This window comes from Anoplopoma fimbria, chromosome 1 (assembly GCF_027596085.1).
Source record: "Anoplopoma fimbria isolate UVic2021 breed Golden Eagle Sablefish chromosome 1, Afim_UVic_2022, whole genome shotgun sequence".
Classification (NCBI taxonomy): domain Eukaryota; kingdom Metazoa; phylum Chordata; class Actinopteri; order Perciformes; family Anoplopomatidae; genus Anoplopoma; species Anoplopoma fimbria.
The window spans coordinates 18,912,831-18,937,083 of record NC_072449.1 but is presented as its reverse complement, the minus strand read 5'-3'; the positions used below and the strand labels follow the sequence as shown (position 1 = coordinate 18,937,083).

Here is a 24,253-nt window from a genome sequence, read left to right as displayed (position 1 = left end):
GTTTATGTCTTCAAAAGGCTGTAATACTCACAAGAAACAGGTTTAGAGGAGTGGATGTTTAAACAGTGGTACACTCGACTACAGGTCTAACTACCTTAGAGGCCTCTCTTTGCTTCTACCGGAATAGCACCCTCAATACCTCCCCAGTGCGGGGTGCTCTAATGTGATTTGAGGCCACTGTAATATGACTGGAACCCAGTTGTTGTCTGTCATATCGAATGGCACAGATGTGTGTATCAGACTGTGGATCCCATGAGTGGTGCAGACCTGCTGCTGTGCTAAAACACGTACATTTAAGAGCTTTAAGCCTCCCAGGTGAACTGCATCGAAAGTCATAGTACAGTCTATGTTTGGCCCTCGTCAGTAAACAGATTATTTTACAATTAAATTCACAGATTGTAAAGTGTAAATTCACATCCAAAGGTCAACACAGGTTGATAACGCTGCTATTTGGTTTTTCAAACAAATGAAACTTTGAATACTTTGCACATAAACTTATCTGAGAGAAAACATTTCATTGAATTTTACGAACAGAAATATGCAGTAATAGCAAAATGTCAATTTAGGATTTCATAAATGTTTGATCCGACTGAAAATGATCTCCATTCCTCAGATGTATTCTGGATGCAACTGTGCAATCTGATGATGAAACTCATCACTGTAGCATCGGTCGTGAGACAAAAAATGCAGTACATCTAAGGACACTTTTTAAACTTTGCTTGTGCACCACTGTCAAACTGTCACAGCACTTGTTCTGGAAAATGTGTTTGTGCTGCATCTCATTAAGCTAAGTAAATGCAAATTATTGAGAAAAAATGAAACTTTGACAGTGAATCTTAACTGATATTTTTTTTAACCCAACTCATTTAATGTATTTTGCAAGTACTATGCACAGATACAACCGAGGGAAACATTCACAGGATAATAAATAAGGGTTAAGCTTTCACATATTATTCAAGCTATGGCTTCTTGTTTATTTAGATTTACACAATTTGTAAATGTAAATGATCTTTAAATAATGATTTGTAAGTTTAGTACACTAGAAGATAGAACAGATGTGTTGATATTCATAATATATTTACCACTACTTTCTTTCATTCTTATGGAGGCTTTATTGGTCATCAATGAAGACCTTGGGGCTCAAGACTTCTCTGTGTGAACCGAACATGGAGATTTTTTTTTTTTAAAGGAAAAGTGCTCCATTTATTTGAAACTATTACATATTGCCTTTCCTTAGATCTGTATCAGGAAAACAAATAAAGCTAACAGTGAAATGTACGGCCAGCCGACTATATCTATTTTCTTATTAAGGCTTCAATATCCTTCAGCATCGATAGGAATCTCTTCCTTTATCTCTGACCCCGCTTTAGCTTGTCTGTGTGCTTGTGTGTGTGTGTGTGTGTGTGTGTGTGTGTGTGTGTAAGTTTGTGATATACGTAGTAAGTTTGTGGGTTTGTGTGTGTGCGTGTATGCATTTTCACCTGTGGCAGCGTTAATATATCTCAAACTGCCTATCCTCCTATCTGGCCTTCCAATTTAACTCCGGAGGTGTGATGATGGAACCATTTTGACTAAACCATGTGGTGCTGACCTGCCATCATACCAGATGACACATACGCACAAATAAATGCATTGGTTTCCTTAAATCTGAGTATTGAAGATTGTTTCTTGACTGTTTGCTACATGCACCACGCTCTTTAGGTTTGGGAAATTTAACAATAATCTTCATAACAATGTATTGCATACAGTTTTTTTTTTTTTTTGCTCACAATTCATTTTGAGGATCTTGCTTCTGTAATCAACGCATCAGTTAGAGAAAGAAACACATTAGGTTGAGGTAACATTGTAGAAACTTTTTTTTTTTTTTAAACATTAATTTTACATTCACTTTAACACTGTAGCGTAATCAGTAAACATGTCAAAGTATTGTGGTGATTACATAAAAGTACACTATATTGCAATGTGTGGTTCATTTTAGATTAATTAATATGTTGGGACATGATGCAAGATACATTTTTTCCCACTTTATTTTGACTTTAATTGTCTCCATCACCACACTTGCAGTAAAATGCATGTGTAAAATTCTAGCTACGTCGGTCTATCTGTGGACGTTGATATGATGTTATCATCGTCCAGAAAGTGACTGACATGGATGTTCCTGTTATTCCCCAGTGGCTCCCACAGGAGTTTAGAGTTTCTTCAGCAGAAGAAAGGCACAAGGAGTGAGAGGTTTCAGGAATATGTAAAACACAGCTTTCTGCAGTATTTCCTGTCGATGACAAGCCACTTCCTTTTTTTTTTCTCCATTCTTCTTCTTCTACCCTTAATGGTGATGGGGGTAGGGTCTTTATGTAAGCCCCTGATCCTCAACACACACACACACACACACACACACACACACACACACACACACACACACACACACACACACACACACACACACACACACACACACACACACACACACACCAACCTCATTTACATCCATGTTTCCTTGCTGGGTGGTAGGAGAGGAGTAAAGCGGTGCGATGTTGATGGCGGGGTGGGGAAGAGGCTCAGGAGCTTTATAGTGTCTGTCAGGATGAAAGAGGGGCCCCTCGGAGCGGCACCCTGACACCGACTCTGTGTGCGTGCACGCTTGTGTGTGGTGTTGTCGTCATTAAACATTTAACACTCCTCTAGTATGACAGCAGGCAACTTGGTGCTCCAGCGGCATGTTTTCATGCAAAATTTATTGAAAAAGACGAGCTGTTGTTAAGAGATCTTGTTGCCTTTCACCAGTGGCAAAGGCTAAGTGGGTGATTGTAGGGTGTGTGTGTGTGTGTGTGTGTGTGTGTGTGTGTGTGTGTGTGTGTGTGTGTGTGTGTGTGTGTGTGTGTGTGTCTGTGTGTCTCTCTGTGTGTGTGTGTCTCTCTGTGTGTGTGTGTGTGTGTGTTTACCCAGACTAGTGTACAGGGTCAGAAGGTCAGCTTTGCTCTGTGTAATCCTCTGGCTTCGTATTTACAGAGAGAACATAAGAGGTTAATTTAAGTATTTAACCGGCCCTGAAACAGTTTGTTTGCTTGTGTTTGTCTTTGATAGATTTATCAACAGGAAGGGTTTACTTGTGTTTTATCTACATTGTTAATTTAACTTTGTGTTAAGTATTCGAGTGGATCCCAGCCTTATCAGATTTGCACATGGACCCCTTAATCAGCACCACTCGTCATGTTCAAATATATTTATTGTAATTGATATGAAACTAGATGTCATTTTACACAATAAGATATAACTTATTGGAGTTACAATCTTTTTTGTTGGTTTAGTTAGGTTTGCAATCATTTTATTTCCACTTGGAGTGTAAGACACTAACACAATTTATGCATTAGTTTTAGGGATCTATTTTTAATTCTATGCAGGTTTTCTCGCTAGTTTTCACTTACTCTTAATTGCAGAATTTGGTGTAAACGTGTTACAACTGACGGATGTTGGGGGTTAACTGAGGCATGCTGGCAATTAATTGGTTGTTGTGACACAATACATTTATTGAAGATCAGCCTCTCATAAATTTGTAATCTATTTGTATGTTTATTTTTGCACCTTAACACAAATATGTTGATTTAAAAAAAAAATATATATATATCAAATTATTATATATTACTTTTATTTGTATTAGCTAGACCACTCAGCAATCTCTCTGGTCCCTGTGGGAATCAATGGAGTATAATATATAACATATTTATCCCTCCTCAAAAACTGTTAGAATGATTGAACACACACACACACACACACACACACACACACACACACACACACACACACACACACACACACACACACACACACACACACACACACACACACACACACACACATAGCTTTGATCTGCACTCATGTGGATCTGATACTTTTCCTTAACTCTGCGTGGCTTGAGTGAGGTCAGGTTTTATTTCATGAATGTTATTACCTCCTCCAACGAGGTTATGTTTATGGAAAAAACTATTGGCCCGATTTTTATGTAACTTTGTAGAAGGGTGTAGCATGAAATCAAATTTTGGAGCAGATTCAAATCACAGCGCATGTACAAGATGCGACCTTGGCGAAGGTCTGTGCTCTCTGAGTGCCCTTCTAGTGTTTTCCCTAAATCAGAGCAGGAGGAACAATCAGTGTGTTGTGTTGACAAGTGCTCACCTGCCCCAAGGCAGATCATTGACAGAAGTATTGAATGTAACCGCATTCTTCACCCGATGTTTAGACTTGACTCCCTCCTGTAATTGATAAGCAGAAATCAGTTATCAGACGGCTGTTTCTCCACAGAAAGTGACAGGTTTTTCAGAATATTTGTTAGTATTTTAAAAGGTTTAGGCATAACTAGGCTGCTGAGGTCCGGCTTTGATCAAGCTTGAAGGAATTTTATTATATGTGGAGTAAAGTCTGGGCCCAGTTTTTGGGGCTATCGCTCATAATGCACACAAACACACACAGGTATGCAAACTCTCACTCTTTTCCCTTCCATTTCCATCTCCGTCACGCTCCTCAAAGTTTACTCCTTCGTCAAAGAATTTGTCTGCTTTCAAGAGGAGTCTTCACCCTTTCCCTTTGGCGGTGTGGACCTCTTAGCTTTCCTCTTTAACGGATCATGGAGGTAGTTGGAGAACGTGGACTGGCTGCCTTATACTCCACATCCTCAATCAGAGAGGTCTGTCCAATTAGGCTGAACTCCTTGCCTGTGCTCGGTCAATCTGACTCAATTTCATGTAATTTCAGTGTGGAATGGGCAGAGGCTGGGCAGCGGAGGCACAGAGGGCAGCGTGGAGACCTCTCATGGCATCAGACAGCCGTCTTTTCCCTGTGCATGTAAAACTGCAGTCGGTATAATGAGCTTAGGGTTAAAGAAATGAAATGACCACCTTTCATTAAAGCCTTTTTTGATGTCTTTGTCTATGAAAGAATCATTTGGGAGTTTTTACTCTGCTAGCGAGAGCAGCACTTCCAACAGTTCGCACTTGTAAAACAGCTTATTGTTTGAGGGTGGAGTTCCTCTTTTTAAGTCTTTAAAATAAACGGTGTTTTCTTGACACTTTTGTCCACAGAGCCGTCCCCACCAACCCACCCATTCCCATCTCTCTCTGTGAATGTGATTGTTTAGTAATTCCTCTCATTACCGTGTTTTCCCCTGACAAGCTAAACAGAACCCGGCCTCACCACAGAGGTTCCCAGCCGGACCCGCAGGCCTCAGTTTGGCTAGCGTTGCTCCATCGCTCAGCCTTAACCTCTGGAAGCCTAGAGGCTGTGAGGAAAAGAGAAAAATAAAACAAGACCCTAGACACAAGCACACACACACATTCACACTCACTGCTGTTGATTTTCCTCTACCTCCTTGCTTCACTCTGAGGAAATGATTGTCTGCTTCTTTGCCTCTGTTGAACATCTATCAGCTCATTAGTGTTGATAATACACAGAGAAAGTAAGTGTGTTTGTGTGTGTGTGTGTTTGCGCATATGTAGCCCCTGCCCGCGGCATCCTCTCAGCCTGTTGGGAGTGTGTGTATGGGTGGTGTGGATGGGACCACTGGCTGCTGCGTTGTGCATTTGTATGTGTTTATGTGTTTGTGTGTGTGTTAGTCTGCACTCTTGCAGGACTCTAGGCTGTGTCTGGCTCTGGGAGCGGGTCTGGGGAGGTAAGAGAGACTTCAAACGCCGTCCTCGGAAGGTTAGGATACACTCACATTGACTTAAATCAATGAGCTGTAAGTGTGTGTATTATTTGTGTGTGCGTCAAGGGGGGTAGCCTAGTGGCCAGGAGCAAGACGAGACATGGGCGAAGCTGAAGAGGAGTGGGTGTGCATGTGTTTGTGTGTCTGTGTGTAGTTGTGGGGTGGGGGCAGGGTGGTTGGATGAGGCTGGGTGGAAATAGGAGTGATGCCTACATGCGAAGGGTGGACAAGCGCGCGCACACACACACACACACACACACACACCCACACACAGACACACACACTCATAGGTCCCAATAGACAAACACATGCGCACACAGAGCGGTGCAGCTGTAGTGTTTCTTGGCCCATGGCTGTATGTAGTCATTAGCTGCTTTTTTCCACACAGATAATGAGCATAGATTGCATAGGAAAAATCGCCTGGCCACATGAACCCGATCTTGACGAGATTGACATTTATTTTCACACACGCACACACGCACGCACACGCACACGCACACAAGAAGATGAATACCTTGTTAAGACCTACACAGTGATGCAGGATAAACCTGTTTTTTCATTGGTCTGAATGTGGGTCATCTGACCTTCTCCATGATCCCGCTCAAAACATGAGGTTAAGGCAGGAGGGGGTGAACGATGTAAGAACTGCAACTGTAGGTTTATCGTCTAATGTTAAAGAATACATATGCAACTTCAAGCCCTAGACCACACATTTTAAATAAAAGCTTAAGTAATCTTTATTTCAGTATTCAACCAAACAACTCCCTGTAATGTGAGGGGGTTGTTGTTTCTGTCCAATCTGCCAGTCTGTAGACGTGACTTCTAATGGCTCTTACATGCCAGATAAACCCCAAAACAGATGAGGACATAGACAGCAAACATGGCATATGCCAGCATGCTGCTGTGGCGATGGTGCATACGATCTATGGACGTGGCCAAATGACAACATTTATGTCACGTGGACTCTCGCACCTACAGCACATTAGCCCTTTATTTATTTATGAAAAATAATAGGTGGAAAAAACATCTCACCTTTAATTCAAGAAAAAAAAAATTCTCAATGACGAAATGCGGACGCGAGTACAGGAAGTCGAGGCAAGAAGAGTAAAAGGCAGAATCTGAAACATAATCCATGATAGTTAGAGTAAAGTTACCTGCTGTTAAAGGTTTGTTACAATTTCTGGAGGATAAATAGCAGTCCTTTGAGTATTGTTAGTGGAGGAAGGGATTATCCTTATTCCAGTTTACTAGAATTTTAATTGGAGTTTGAGGAAAGATGAATGCTGTATGATCGTGATTATTATTATAAAGTTTAATAATGTCTATGTCTGAGAATGACCTCTCTCTCTGCACTGTGCAGATTTGTGTGTGTGTGTGTTACACTGTGCAGATTTGTGTGTGTGTGTGCAGATTTGTGTGTGTGTGTGTGTGTGTGTGTGTGTGTGTGTGTGTGTGTGTGTGTGTGTGTGTGTGTGTGTGTGTGTGTGTGTGTGTGTGTGTGTGTGTGTGTGTGTGTGTGTGTGTGTGTGTGTGTGTGTGTGTGTGAGAGGGAGAGAGAGAGAAAATTCTGGCCACTTTTAATCGTGGGAGAGACACACTGAGCAAGCGATAGAGAGCTGTGACAATCCACTTAGTGCGCTCTGTAATCTGTTTAACCATTTAGTGAGTTGTTAGAGGAGTATGCAAACACTCACACACATTATGAAAAAAAGCACTAGACACCTTGCAGGCTTTAGCAGTGAACAGGACAGTCTGCCACCTGAACTGGGTCGCGATTCATGGCTGTTCAGGTGTGTGTGTGTGTGTGTGTGTGTGTGTGTGTGTGTGTGTGTGTGTGTGTGTGTGTGTGTGTGTGTGTGTGTGTGTGTGTGTGTGTGTGTGTGTGTGTGTGTGTGTGTGTGTGTGTGTGTGTGTGTGTGTGTGTGTGTGTGTGTGTGTGTGTTGATGTGTTTGAGTTTGAGACCTGCTGTAGCCACTGAGAGGAGCCAGGCCTGGAGCGTGATGACAGAGACCAGACCCGGCCAAATAGAAGATCCCCCCCAATCCAATTACCCTGTTCCTCTCTTTTATTTTCTCCTCCCTTCTCCACTCCTCTTTTTTTACAGCCCTGTCTTAGCAGTAGCAGCAGCAAGTGATGGCAGTCCTGGCTGCTGTTGAAGTGGCTGGCTGCTCGAGCTTTATGGATCAGAGGAGGATGCAGGCAGGATTATAAGCAGCAGGTTATGAGCAGCAAACATGACAGGCCAGCTCCGATTTAGGAGGGTTATGTAAATGTGCTTGTCGACAAAATATGTTTTTCTGCCCTCAGTATTTTCTCTCTCTCTCTCTCTCTCTTTCGCGGTGAAAAAAGCCAGATCGTTTTGGTCGGAGTAATCGGAGTGGAGCTAAAAGAGAAGATTGTTATGGAGAATGATGTGTACACTGGCGTTAATGTTTTATTTTCTCTAGTATCCAGTATTTATTCATCTGCACTAGGGGCAAGGAAAGGTGTTGACTGAAGTCTTTATGGGGGAAAGGCTGAGATTGAGAAGACATTATATAGAGAGATGTTCAGACAAAGTAACATAGAGAGAGAAAGATAGACAGAGTAGAGGTAGAGTTTTTTCGGATAGCAGCGAGTAGCTTTCGTCATGACCTCTGCTGCTCTGAGACAGAAATACAGCTCTGCAGGTCTTGCCTAATGGCATTGATCATTACAAGAATACCTTCTTCGGACCGGGTAAACAGCGCTCCAGACACACAGTTAAGTACCAAGACTCAGTTGTGGAAGTAAATATGGCCTGAGAGGAGCATATAACAATCAATCTCAGTGGAGGTTTCCGATCGGCAGCCATTTTTTTTTTTCTTCATTTTCTTTCACACAGAAATGAAACAAAAGAGTTATGAGTGCAGTTACCAATCATACAAGTGTGTGTGTGTGTGTGTGTGTGTGTGTGTGTGTGTGTGTGTGTGTGTGTGTGTGTGTGTGTGTGTGTGTGTGTGTGTGTGTGTGTGTGTGTGTGTGTGTGTGTGTGTGTGTGTGTGTGTGTGCTTGATTGTGATGACTGAGGGATGGGAGTACTTATTTGTGTCACCGAGACAAAGCTCATATTGATCATTGAGTAGCCACGGGAAAGTCATGAAGCCTCCCTCCTCTCTCTTTCTCTCTCATTCTCTCCCTCCCCTCCCCCTCCCCCTCCCACCCATTTAGCCTGCCACTTTTTCAGCCGAAGTTTAGATCTCCGGGCCAATGTTTAATTCATTTGTACTAATGTCTCGCTCACTCTAGCTCTCCTTCACTCTCATGTGCTCTGTCTCACCAGCCTGGTCCCTGTGGTTCTCTAATAGAGTTATTTTACCTTGTGCCTCACTCACTGGCACACACACACACACACACACACACACACACACACACACACACACACACACACACACACACACACACACACACACACACACACACACACACACACACACACACACACACACACACACGCTTCACACTAATGACTCTTTCTTCTTCCATTTTTTGCAAGTAAGGAAAAAAAAGTGTCACGTTTTACATGATTTGTCAGCTTTATTTGGTGGTTGAACAACATGGTTAAAATCCCTCTTAGAATATTATAATGTAGATTTTAAGATAATGATGCGTCACAATATGGCAAATGTGTATTTTTAGCTTTTAATTATGTTTTGCTTGGAAGTATTAATTTGTACAATAATCATTTGTTTGGGAATATATTAAAAAGATTCCCTAATAGCACAATTAACATACCATCAGCGTACGCTCTTTCATTTTGTTTCTAGTATTTAAGTCTCAGTCAGAAACTTTTCTCTTTCTCTCCGCTCCCATGCACTTTTCTCACTTTACAGGTTTTCATCCATCTTTCTTTCCTCTACATATATTACTATCATTGAGCCTTTTTTTAACTCATTTTTAAGTACCCCTACCTTTTTCTGCCCACATCTGACAGCATGGAAAGTATGCACATTTGTGTATAAATATTTTGGGCACTGCTGTCTAATCAACAGTGAGTGAATAATTCCCTTCTCTTTTCTCCACATACGCATTCATCAATGCTGACCTACTGGAATCCTTTAGTTCTGAGCTCTATGGAAAACATTTTTAGAGAAAATGGAGAAATGTTTCAGAAAATCATAGCAAATTCACATTAATCAAAAGGAATAATGCTGTTGGAGCCAATGTTATGGCACGCACATTTTAGCAGGTAAACATACGCCACTGTTAAATTGAGTGTGCACTTCAGGAGTGTTTTTATGTGGTCACACTGTATGTTGGCATCTCTGATTCATAGATTGTTTATGAATGCAGTCTTGAGTAGGGCAGGGTATCATTTTCAAATGTAGTATACCAATACCGATACTTTTTGAAACCGTACATATTATACATAGAGTAAGATTGTGTTACCTGCATGCAAGCAGTACCTATGGATATACTGATATATCGATACTATTCTGTGAATAAATAACAATTCAGTAAATGTATATCAAGGTTTTCATTTAGTATAAAGTTAGGAAAGTAACGTTTAAGTCAAGCCTGATGTTTCCTTACAGGTATATAGTAATTATCCCAGCTTCTTCCACACAGTGAGGCATACAGCTTATTCATTGAACACTGGTATCTGTTTGGTACTCTGTATCCAGGTATTGGTATTGGGCCTGAAAAAATTGAGTCGGTGCATCCCTTGCTGTAGCTAAAACTCTGTCCTTTGCATCTGTATGGGCATGTAAGTCTGTGCTGTGCTCATTCGTCTATTTGCATTAGTGTGAAACTTAGGTTAACCTTTTTCTTTTTTTCTACCGCTTTTCCTTGAAGTCTACAGTCACACACACACACACACACACACACACACACACACACACACACACACACACACACACACACACACCCTCTCCTCCCTTTCCTGACATCTCTCCCTGTAGGCCAGACTGCAGAGCGCTCGGGGCCATGTTGTTTTGTCTTCTGACGGACAGACAGACAGACAGACAGAGAGAGAAAAGAGAGACTTAGCCTGGCCAGTGATTACGCCCGTTTGACACCACAGTCAGTGGGAGTTGTGAAAAAGGCAGCGTAGAAAACGGTGTGGAGATGATATGAATAACAATGTACGCCGTGTGTCTCCCCGGACCCCGATAACCTGCACACCAGAGCCCGGTCCCTGTGACAGGCCGGCCTTTGTGGCCACTTTATCCCGCCTGTACACTTGTAAGGTAGAGCCGGGATAATCGCACCTAATCTAATTAAGGCTAAAGAGGGGCATGACTGAGGCTGGCCAGGAGCAGACTGGGCACACTCGCTCACACACACACACACACACACACACACACATCAACAAACACAGCTCAGCAGTAAAATCCTGTTTGCATCAGAAAAAATAAGGTTGTCATATTGATTATGCAGATGAGGGACTAACCGGGGCTAACTGCATCTCGGCCAGCCGGTTACAGCTGACACAGACTAAAGAGAGAGGAAGAAAGGATTAGGTCACATTTAGCTTGCTTTTTTTTCTTTTTTTTTTCTTTCTAACGTATTGCTTGTCTTGTTTTAGGTTGAGAAAAGCCTTGTTACCCTTTGTGTGTATAGAGAGCTTTTTTTTTTGGAAAAGGAAGATTCTAATAACTAATTTAAATTAGCGAGTTACAGTAAACATGAGGAACCTGACCTACAAATAATTCCAGGTCCCTTTGTAACAATTTATATTGCTAGAAAAAGGCGCATCATTTTATATTTTTTAGGTTTTGTGACATGATGGTCAGCAGCAATTTGAAATATGGCTTTGATGGCATTCATACAATTTAAAAACAAAAAACCGAGACTTGTACTGAGACATCTTCATATATTCAGTGAGAAACAAGATAAGAGGAGAGAAACAGAAAGACTGTAATAAATAAACATTTCTCAGTGCTTTTTTCATGCTCAAACTAAACTTTTTCATTATTGATTAATCTGTTGATTATTTCTCTCGCAAGTTACGTGAGCCCATCGAGACATCTTCAAATTACTTTTTTTGCCCCACCAGCAGTCAAAATATCAAAGGCATTCAAATGAATTTAATATAAAATACGGAAAAACATTAAATCCTTATGTTTGAGAGGGTTAAACAAACAGATATGTGGCATTTATGCCTGATTAAAAGACTGAAACAATTATCAAGATTAAGTATTTGCTTGTAAGGACATGTTGTGGATACATGGCTATTAATAAACTGTCTATGTAAATGTGTGTGTGTGCAAATACGTGGCTGCTTGTATATGTGTACACACTTGTCTTCAGGTGTGTGTGCGTGCGTGTGTTTTGGCTGTGCAGCCAGCCGGCAGCCAGATTGCTATTTCCCCCCTCTGCCCCTATAGAAAGGCCCGGGTATTCTCTGGATGAGGGTGTGATGTACAATTGAAGGGCAGGATTGAAACTGATTACCTTGTTAACTCCTGGCACCCACTGGCAGCTTGAAATAGACCTGAGCGCCAGGGCCTGATTTGCAAATGAATTACCCCCTCCCCTTCGCCTCCTCTCCATTCCCCCCGTCTTCCTCCCTCTCCCCCGTTCTTTTTCTTTTTTTTGTTGTCCATTCTGTGCCAAGATCATCTTTTTATATTGTGCCATGACAGATGCTGTGCCGGGCTGCCATTGTTCCCCATCAGTTTTTCTGGGGCCACGAGGAGAGCCAAAAGATTTCCACATGTGATTTTAACCCAAGCGTCCCCCCCCACCCCCACCCTCCCTGCCGTATAGCCCGGCGCTTTATTCTTTGTGTACCGGTAGTAGCAATCTATAGAGTTTTGGAGCAGGCGGAAATGTTGGGGAGTGTCATTGTCTCCGATTCAATAACGGAGAGCTATTTTTCTGATTAGGAAAGGTTCTAATTGGGAGGTATGAAAAGGACCACCGGCTATTGAGGAAACCGAGGGGGAAATTGATTGCTCTCCATGTCTCTCTCTGTCTTTGTCTCACTCGCCCTCTATGTAACACACTAAAAATAAGTCAATTTACTTCAAAACTTGGCCCCAGCATTCAATTCTCTTCAGCACAGGGTTTGTATGTGTAGGCTGGGAAGAGGGACAGTCTGTGGGGAGACGCACTCGGCCTATAGGGCCCTTCTGCCTAAAGTAGGCTCACAGTTTGTTTTTTTCCATATTCAAAATTTGACAGAAAACATCGTTTTGATGACCAGGTTTCATACAAGATATAGATTGGTATGTTGTGAAATTGTATTTTATTTTTTGCAGTGATTTTGATGTTTGGTAGTTTAAGCGAGACATTTAAAGATGAGAAAATAAAGTTATCAGTGCTCTCTGGTGACAAACTATGTAACGTGGAAATGTTTCTAAAATACCTTAAACCTAATTTGGCATTTCTGCGAATTGCAATGTCTTCTTATCCACCGACATAAATAGCGATACTGATATATTGGCCTGGCAGATTAAGACATCTAGCTAAAAAGACAATAATAAAGTATTCACAAGGACAGAAAGTCACCAGTACACACACAAACGGTTTAATCTGTAACACTGTGACTCTGATCTCAATAATTGGCCCCTTCTGCCCTTCCCTTCTTTATTAATTTAAATTATGCTACTAACGTCCACTTTATTCAACAAGCAAGCCGGTGGTGTTTAAAAAAAGGGTCTTGTTATTGCTGACACAGTCCCCTCCGTGTAAAGGTGGCACAAAATGAAGGTCAAATTGTCAAAAGTCAAATTGTCTGTGTAAGATATACAAGTGCCGTTAGCTTTGGAGGTACTGCTTAAACTTTAGCCATAAAAGTGCTTATTAATAAAAAGTTATGTCAAAATGAAAAAACACCTGTTTCTTTATAGAGGTGACGATGTTTAGTAATCACGAGTTCCATTCTTGTCTGTTAAAGTAATAATCTTGCAACTTTTAAAAGAAATGTACGCCTTAAATTCTTGCTCCACAAGTGTTTCAAACACACACACACTCTCTCTCTCTCTCTCTCTCTCTCTCTCTCTCTCTCTCTCTCTCTCTCTCTCTCTCTCTCTCTCTCTCTCGCTCTCGCATTATCCATGACCAGGTGTCAGATATGGGCCACGTATGAACAGGTGTGTGTGTGTGTTTATCACAGAAAGCAGAGAGGCCAGGCATAAATCAGCTTCTTCCTTTCTTCTTCCTCCTTTTTCTGACTTTTTTATTGACTGCACTTAACCCTCCCTTCAGAGAAACATAAAGTGGTGAATTTGTTAGCCCATTTTTAATGGACTGCTTTTCTCCACCATTTTGGGATTATGCTAAAGTAAAGCCCCTCCATTGGGAAGGTGTGTGTGTGTGTGTGTGTGTGTGTGTGTGTGTGTGTGTGTGTGTGTGTGTGTGTGTGTGTGTGTGTGTGTGTGTGTGTGTGTGTGTGTGTGTGTGTGTGTGTGTGTGTGTGTGTGTGTGTGTGTGTGTGTGTGTGTGTGTGTGTGTGTGTGTGTGTGCGCGTGCGGAATTACATAGAAAGCATAGAAGCATAAGTCTGTGTTTTGTTCCCTCGCGTGTGTTCTGCGTGGAAGAGTGACAGCCCCTGACTTACCCTTGCATTATCCCTTCCTGAGAGTGTGTGCGTGCCCCCCCCCCAGCCCTCCTCTTAGCTGTATAAAACCCTGAGAGGTAGCTCTGATAGTACACACACAAGAATACAATTTCAATTTCAATTGGCAGCCCTGTTAAAAAGGAGCTATGGAGATGGCAATCAGGCCTGGGGGAAAGCTGAGCTCCCTGTATTAGTGTTTGTGTGTGTGTGTGTGTGTGTGTGTGTGTGTGTGTGTGTGTGTCCCTCGACTACTTAATATCAAGCTTTTTCCTTCTATTAGTTAAACAGGCAGATGTCACTGATGTGGACTGTGTATTAGTGCATTGTGTGCTGTATTTATGTGTGTGTGTGTGTGTGTGTGTGTGTGTGTGTGTGTGTGTGTGTGAGTGTGAGTGTGAGTATTCTTGCTCTGGTGTCCCCATCACATTGACTCTTTAATAAATATGCCTGCCATTCTATCAGCAGTCAAACAACATATGAATGCTCAATGACACGCTTGACAAGGCATGCAACTGTGGCAAATGGGGTGCGCGCACACACACACACACACACACACACACACACACACGTACACACACACACACACACACGTACACACACACAAAATCTTATGAGTGATGTCTCTTTCATAGCGTTACAGTGTCCTGTCTTCAATTTGCTCACTATCTCTGACTGATATCAGGCAGAGGGCTGAGAGGCTGCTGTCGGCCAAAATGTTATTTCTGCAGCTACGGTGTGTAACAAAAACATATATGTACTCTTAAAAAAGAAAAAAACTGAGTAGTGCTTACAACGTGGTGTTAGGTTTGTATTCTTTCCCCAGTAAAAAGTTCTATATGGTCCTGCACAGCTTCATTCTGGACCCCTACTGATTAAAACTTAAAGACAACTTCACAACTGTTTTAAATGAAAATGATTACAGTTAACACATTGGCATCCATGTGATCTATTTTAAGGTTAAACCAAAACCAAACAACAAATAATTCATGTTTAGCTATTTTGATAATCTGTTTGATGAATTATGTCTTGTATTTGAAGCAGTAATGCCAACCATTCCCTACACTGAATATTGATTGTTTCAATAGACAGTTTTTAGACAGATTGAGCAATGTTATGCCATTCTCAGATGAATCGCTGATGGACATAATGATAGTAGCACCTCTTAATGGGGAACTAAAAGGATTTTGTCAAACATGTCAGTTTAAAAGAAGTCTTGCTACATTGACTGTCAGATTGACAGGTAAGCAAATATTTTTTGCAGTTTTGATCAGTACATTTTCAGCATATGGGTGAGTTAAGATGTGCTAATAGTTTTAAAGGTATGCTTTAAATGTTGCTTAAAGGACAGCGTAATACTTTCTGGTTCAACAGTGTTTAAGACTATAAACTCTCCATACATTATATATAGAGTATGATGGAGCAATTACAGTGAAACAAACACTTTTTTTTTTACCCTAAAATAAAGTATATTTCATCACCTTCATACAGTGCTGGATGCAGAAATGGCAATCATTGTGATTGACCTGCTCCCCGACAATACCATTACTAGTAAAGGACAAGTTGTTGCTGCCACAAATAGGCGACAAAAAAAAAAGGGCTTAATAGGGCCAGTGGAAGAGAGCCGCATATGAAGTGATAAACCTGGCAAGTAGTGGACAGTGAAAGGGTTAACGCTTCCACACTCAGGCCTGAGAGGTAATGCATGGCTGATGAGTGCTGGGCTAATGGGCAGCTCTGTTAGCTGGAAATAAAATGACTGCCTCTGCATTTTAAGTCCCTCTGTCGCCTCCATTGACTGACTGAAGATATTTATCTTCTCCGTGTCAAGGGGTGGAGAGGAGGAGGGTTCAAGTAAGGAGAGGAAGAGAAAGAGGGGGAGGGGGGGGGGGGGGGAAAGAAGTGGAGGGCATCTTAGAAAAACCTGAAGACCCCTAATGCAATTATTAGAAACTTGACCACAAATGACAACTCTTCTGATGCCTGCTCTGTAATTAATTGTCTTCTAGCAGGAGTGCAGGGGTTTGGGGGGGGAGAGGGGGAGAGGGGGTGATTGGGAGAGGGCAAAATGAGATGTGGAGAGACAGAGAAGGACAAGAGGGAAGACGAGGCAACAGCTTAAAGACCCTCTTTAAAGAGAGAAAAGGGTTTGGACACACACACACACACACACAAAACATGTACTGTGACTTGTGAGTACGCGGATGAGACGAAAAGAGTAAAAAAAGAAGTGGATTAAATAAGATTAACAGAAGGAGAGATGAGGGTGGAAAAAATGAGAAAGCAGAAAAGTGCACCCTGTGATGGATCCAGTGACCATTTTAAATTGGTTATATTGACCTTGCCAGGGCTCAGTTTAACACTCACTTGTTTGTCTTGTTTTACTTAATTGACCTCAGATAACTAATTACCATTTCCTGGAACAACAGTACATTACTCTCTCTCTCTCATTCGCTGACCCCTCCCTCTCCCCCCACAGGCCATTATTTGTCTGGCTTTCTTTCTCTTTCTGTCTTGTAGCTATTTTGATGGTAAAAGAGAGGAAACCTGTGCACGAAATGCAGAAAGGGATGACTGGCAACTGTCTATATTGCTGGACATCAAAGGTGCGTCATAAAATTTCCGAACGCGCGCAATGTTTAGCAATGGTGAAATTTCTTTCTTAAGTTTGCCATTTCATAGAGCTCAGGTCCAGGATCAGTGTTCATCAAACTAGCTTTTGATTGTGCATTTGAACAATTGTTCATGTTGTCATACATGGAATTACAAGATTTTGACTGTCTGGCTGTATCTCGAGAAGGAGAAGACCTTCTTGACAACATGGGAGAAACAAACAGACGGAATGGCAAGACAATTTGTTGCTATGGTGATTGAATAGAATATAGAAAATGAAATTATTTTGTGTCTACTATTTAATGTAATCCTTCTATTTACGCTTGTTGCTATAAAATGCAGCTTTCTCTTAATATTCAATTGCAAACGATAAACAACTTTCTCTGGTGTGATGGAGCTACATAACTTCCGGTCGTAAGTCCTTCGCGGAGGACAGCAAAAAGTGAAAATATTTAACTTATGAACTCTACCGTTATAAAAGCCGGCGTTCTCTGCCGACCTCACCTAATTTTTCCATTCTGCTTTTGTCTACTCATCTTTATATTAAGAATCTATATACAACGTCACACAACTTTGGCAATCGGAAGCCTTCTGGCTTCCGTCTGTAGTGCGAGTGGTATTGACCAATCACATTTGAGCATTCTTTATTTGAACGCAGGTAAACGGTCTGTGTGTGCAAAAGAGGCCGAGTGCATTGGCTGAAATGCAATCGACTGATGATGAATTAGATTTTTAATAGTTAGAAATCAGCTTGTTAACTGGCTACTTGTGATAGTTTCACATCTCAAGATGCTAATCAGACTTTGAACAAGAAAAATAAATCATGGCCCAGATACCTGCTCGCTACAACGACCCCAGGAATACAGTCATTTGTCCCCAAAAGCTTATCCGTCGTGAGACCGATAGCCAACGGGTTTGAGATTGCTCGTCCACTAACATGATATCCGGTTTTCCTTGTACCGCCACCTGATGTAAGCGCACCATAAGGACGATTTTATTATGTGCCACAAGTTAAGTTTCTTGATTGAGGTCTAACTTAAATAAACAATGTGACTGTCACGCCCGTCACATCGTATCACGGATCACTGTCTTGTCTGTCTGTCCGCATCATCCCTGTCGTTCCATGTCTTCACTTCATCTCTCCCTCCATCACTCCCCCCCTCCCTCCCTCCCTCCCGCTGTGTGCCAGGGCTATAATGTGCTCCTATGGTTGTAGTAAGCAGGCCACAGTGTCTCTGAGGCCTTGTGCTACACCACCATTACTATCTGGCTTGCCTCCACTACAAATTGGATGAACAGGCACTGACACATTTTCAATATTATTACATTAAACCAAGTGGATTTTGATTGATAACCTAATATTGGCCTAATGCAAAACATCAATCATGGCAAGTATATTAATTATTTAATATTGTGGTGTAATTCAGAAATCGATGCTGCCTCTGCGTTGAAGGCACAGAGAGCGCAGGGAGGGGGAGGGAGGGAGGGAGGGAGGGAGGGAGGGATAAGGAGAAAAGGAAAGCTCTGTCCCTGAAGACCTCAGCAGATTATATGATGTTTTGAAAAGAGAGATGAGGATGTAAAATGTTGTGTGTGTGTGTGTGTGTGTGTGTGTGTGTGTGTGTGTGTGTGTGTGTGTGTGTGTGTGTGTGTGTGTGTGTGTGTGTGTGTGTGTGTGTGTGTGTGTGTGTGTGTGTGTGTGTGTGTGTGTGTGTGTGTGTGTGTGTGTGCCAGCTGTGTGCATCTAATGGATGGAGTGATCCCTGCGGCCCTGGTGCGGACAGTGCTGGACAGCTTGCCCTTGATAAAGTCAAGACAACAGATGACAGAGTGGTGGATTAAATGCGAGTGAAGAGCTTAATAAAGGTTGGATCACAAAAATAAAAGAAGAGGGGGAAAAAAAAAAGACGTGGTTATGAATAGGAGTGAGAGAGGGTGAAGAATAAGCGACGGGAAATGAGTGGAGGAGGAGGGATCCAGCGCTGCGTCTCCCCTGTGTTAGATTGTTTCTCACTAATTGCGCTTCATTAGCGGATTACACACACTGTCACCACGGTAACAAATGTCTTGCTGTCTGGTTGCCGGGCGCCCGTCATGTATAATGAATGTGGCGGGATGTTTGTCAGAATGTAATGTAATTACAGCTAGATGAAGTTTGCCTTAAGTGGTTGACTTGTCGGCATGTGGCTCAGCAAACATCCTTTCTTCGTGACTTCTTTTCTTCTGTTGTTTCGTACTTTTGTAAATATTTCAGTTTAGCATTTCAGTCATTCCTGCATACCATGGGTTAGAGATGGTGCTGGTGAGAGAACGGCCTAGGTTGGTGGTCACACTGGGTATGGGACCTGGACTGATGGATGGATGGATGGAGGGAGAGGGGAGGGGGGTGGAGGGTGGGATGGATTAGACAGTATGTAATTTTAGAGATGGTGTAGATTTACACTGTGATGCTGCTGGCTGCATTAGCAACTGAAGCCTGTCGATAAGCCTTCCTCTTTCTCAGCGCATGCACACACACACACACACACACACACACACACACACACACACACACACACACACACACACACACACACACACACACACACACACACACACACACACACTGTGAAACACCACGGCCAGGGTGGAGTTGTCAGTAATGGGGGCCAGAGTTGGATGGGGGGTGCAGTGCAGGGATCGGGGACGGGGCTGTTTGTGTTCTCTTGATCTGTTGATTTCCACTGCTGCAAATTTGAAATGTGCCAAAATGGCATCTATTATTTACTGCCAATTTGCTCTTTTTAAAAACCGACTGCTCCCCCCCCCCCCCCCCCCGTCTCTTCTTCCACTTCCATGGCTCGCCATTCTGCCATTGCCATCCTGATAATCATACACACATTTTTTTTAATAATTCACAGATAATAAACTCTGCTTCTTTCTCTGTACTTTGAAATTATTATTATTATTATGACTGCCAACAGTGCGGCGACAATATTAGCTAACCTCTTTGTGGTGTGTATGCAAACACACACACACACACACACACACACACACACACACACACACACACACACACACACACACACACACACACACACACACACACACACACACACAGAACTTCACTCTGAAAGGATACAATTAGGATAATTCTTCCTTATTTATTTATTTATTCTTCTGCTTTACAAAAGCCATTTGATGTCATGAAGATCAATTTATTGCACAACCATTTCCATCAGTTCATAACTGAAAGGAAAATCAATAACATGGTTATGACCATTGCTGACCGTTTTTCAACAAGAGCTGAAACAATTATCGGCTAAATAAAACATAATTTTTCAAGCAAAATTGTATTAAAAAAACCCACTGGTTTCAGCCTCTCAAATAATGAATCAATTCGATATTTGCCATTTTAAGTTAATTACATAATCTTGGGCTCTGGGAACTTGTGATAAGCAGTTTTTTTTTTGCTATTTTCTGACATAATATGAACTAAACAATGCATCTTTTGATTGAGAAAAAAAAATAATGGGTAGATTAATCAATAATGAAAATATAAATTCAAGCTTGTCAAAATTAGCCTCAGGTATTGTTGCACAAAATGGTTAAACTATGATTTGTTCGTGAAATGTTCATTCACACTAACTTGAATGGAGTTTCTTCTTCGGTCTCCCTTGTATGTATTTATACATGTGTATATTTTTCCGTGGATGTGTGCATGCATCTGCAGAAAAAATCTGACGTTTTGTATCTGCGCTTTATTTACAGCTGTGGAAATGTGTTGTTGTGTTTCAGGGACGCCGCGAACATCAAAGCAAGATTAGAACATCTGGTAAGTTCTATTTGACAACCCCTTTCTTTTAACCCCCGCAGTACACACACAGAGACACACACACAGACGCACTCACACACTTTGATATCTGCATTCCTAATGAAACCTCCGCCATTGGAGCTGAATACCTGCAGTTACAGGCAGGAAGAGAGAGACACAGAAAAAACATAGAAAACAGAGATAGAGGGCGGGGAGCGTGCCCCCTAGGGCCTCGTCCACCTTTTATATTAGCGTTTAATTTAATGCAAATTCTACCCAACACACAGACAGGTTATTATATGCTTATTGCATTTAGTTATGGATATTTGCAGGATTTTAGCATATATGTATACCTGTTTTCACATGGATGAATGAAAGGAGAGTCTTTTTTTTTTTTTTTTTTTTATACCTTTTAGACCCGCATTCCCTCCCTCTCTCCTCCTCCGTCTCCCTCCTCCTGTCAGCATGGGGCCTTTCCTCAGACTTCTCCCATCCATGAATCGGGAGCCTGCTGAAAAAACGCTCTCCCGGGACAGCCCTGAAAATTTAATAGCCAACGTTTTTCCAGGTTTTTTTTTTTCTTGCTACTCTCTTTAATACGGGGTCAGAGAGCCGTGCAACAAAGTGAAAAGGTTCTCTCTCCTATTTTTGGGTGGGAAAGGAACTGAGGTTTGATGTGCCCCGTATTCCAGGGGATGAATTATAGACAGGGGTCAGCGAGGGTCCTGGCTCTCTGTGGATGTCACATGCCCTCCCTCCCTCGCCTCCCTGCATACTAAACCTGCAGCTCCCAACACCTTACGCAAATGAACCCCCCCCCCCCCCCCCCGCCCCACCACGCGCCACGCAAATGACCCTGAATATGCCACACAAATGACTGACCCCGAAATTCCAACAGTTCGCAGCGACTCTCCACTTGAGCGAGCGGCAGGGCTGAAAAAGTTGACCTCCGATTTCAACATCTTCAAGCTCAGTCGCAGAATAGTTCCACGTTATTGACTGTTGTCGGAACTCTCATCGAAGTGGGAAAAGACTTAAGAGTGGAGGGATTTTACCTGTATTTTGCTCACAGATTATATAAAAACTGCTATCAAAGGTATCATTAAGGGTACAACTATAATACAGTCATTAATTCTTAATCTAAAGCGTGTGCTGCATTTATGACATGTGAGATGGAGAAGCACTGTTTGAGTACAGCGGCCTCTCTTCAAAGACTCCCTCGCTTCTAATTCACCTCTCCCTACTTTTTGTTCTACTGTGGGAATTTTTTTTAGGGCACTATATAGTGCATAGAAATTATCGTTAAGTTCAGCCATTAAATACAATGACGGACATTAAATATAGTGCACGATATAGTAATGGTTTAGGAGATGTCTATGGTCAGGTCTGCAGGTGTGATTGATGTGGTACTCCATAAAGGGGGGAGCTGAATTATTCAAGAGAGGATTACTTGCATAAACAGTATTAATCAATATGCGTATTGGCAGTTACATCTTGGCAAACATTAGGTAATGCGTGTCTCATGTTGAGATGAGTCTTCCTCTTAAAGGCAAGTGGAGGAATGTAAACTAATTTCCATAAGACGTAAGTCATAATGGGTCGGTATATATTGCAGACAAATAATATGTACTGTATATGCATGGACAGAATTTTCACGTTTTCTCACTTACATCAGGCCAAATTTGACTTGAATTGTAAATTAGTACCATATTATAATTTTATACTAATTTGTTTAAGACACACAGAACAGTAGTACTGCTAAGAAATGTAAACTAGAATCTCGTATTCACAGTTAGGATTAGTATTGCACGTGCAAGTATGTTTGTGTTAATGTTTCTCGGCAAGTTTTAGTGCAGCCTGGTTGCACGTGTGTTTTGTGTAGTTTGTAGTGTGTAGTGGACTAACAGATTAGAACATGTTTAGATTTGATTCTTAGTCTTTATCAGGATCAGCTCAGAGTTTAACGTTACACATTTACACACACATGCAAACACACATTGGCATGTTTACCAGTGTGTTTTTTTGAATACATATATATATATATATATATATATATATATATATATATATATATATATATATATATATATATATATCTGGGAATTTGAATACCTGAATACTGAGTGTTTGAATTTATGGGTGTGTTTATGCTTATGGGGAGATTGCACCCCAGTAGTCGGCTGCCTGGGGAGCGCAAGACTCTGATTACGATTCGGGACAGAGAACTGTAAATAATGGAGCTCGTCTCCCTCTGAGATAGAGTTGCAGGGCTCGAAAATGCTGTTTCCCCCTGTACCTGGAACATATATCCCTGTAGATTTCTAAACAGGCATTTATGACTCTCATATGATGTACTGCTCTTAAGATTAGTGCATTAACCATATTGACACTTATCGTGGTGTCACCAAGCTTACGTCATGTGATACTTTCAAGAAACTACCTTGGACAGGGTCTCTATCAAGGAATTGCTTTTAATTGATTTAAATTATTTGCAATAGCAGTCATAAACTATTCTGTTGTTTACTAATAACACAAACAAAAGGAAACTTTCAGACTGATGTAACAATCAAGCTTCTGTTTAAATAATTATTGCCCTTGATTTTTTTCATGATGAATACTGACGTTGCCTCCTCCTGTTAAGTTAACTCTATGAGCGGATGACTGGTGCAGTAATTAGGTGTGCAATTAGGATTTATGTGGTCTGAGGTTCGTTTTATTGTTCATGTTTGTTTTGTTTTTCGTATTTCAGCAGATTGACTGAACGCGATCAGTAGCGGCAGAGAAAAAAGACTGAAGTTAATTGCTCCCAGTGCTCTGTGTTAGTTTCTGCTTTTGTACACAGGCACATAAACATCCAAGTGCACACACCTACACACACACGCACACACACATGCACACACAAGTTTTAGTTGGGCTATTCCTTGCTGTGGGAGAAATGGAGCGATAGTGAAAGAGGTGGCCTACAGCAGCTAATCAGTCCAGATGCAGAGCTTCTAAGAGCGAAGTAGGGGAGAGCCAGCAGCTCAATCAATACGTGAGGAATCAGCCTCATCAGGATTACTGGCTCAATCAGCAGCTGTACTCATCGTTGTACCACACACACTGCCCCGGGAAGGATAGAAGAAGAGAGGGGTAGAGGGAGAACTGAGGGGAACTGAAAAAAGAGAGCAGAAAAGGCGGATCGGTCTGGGGTTTGAGGTTGAGGTCACGATTTGCAGAAAACTGAAATGACACATCTGTGTGGTCGTTGGAGAATTTGCGTTAAGTCTTGATGGGACAAAGGAGACCTTTTGTTAAAGCATTGAGAAGGTCCTTTTAAAGATTGGGATTTTAATCATATTAATAACAGACATATTGTTTAAATGGAACTTGGTTACTTCAAATTGATTAAGTAATCATCAAACGCTTTGTGATCTCTTTTTTTGGGCAAAAATAGGTCTCAGTATTAAATGACAAATTAAATTATAGTCCGTATATTGCCAGTTCAGTATCCATCGTGAATCTTTACCAGTATTAAATTTAGTCATAGAGTTATCTTGTAACCCAACCCTGAGGTGTTTCTGCACCATTCAGAAGCTATAATTGATCCCTTAAGTCAAAAAAGTTGTGCAGCAAACCCTCATTTTT

The 24,253-nt window shown here is 41.6% G+C and overlaps 1 protein-coding gene across 2 annotated transcripts in view; it reads left to right on the top strand.

The window, feature by feature from the left end:
• rsrc1 (arginine/serine-rich coiled-coil 1) overlaps nucleotides 1-24,253 on the top strand; it is a 112,936-nt gene that overhangs the window by 21,985 nt on the left and 66,698 nt on the right. For both annotated transcript variants that reach the window (XM_054603107.1, XM_054603116.1), the window contains exon 5: nucleotides 20,611-20,647. In XM_054603107.1, coding sequence (XP_054459082.1) covers nucleotides 20,611-20,647 — 37 coding nt within the window. The remainder of the gene's footprint in view (nucleotides 1-20,610; nucleotides 20,648-24,253) is intronic.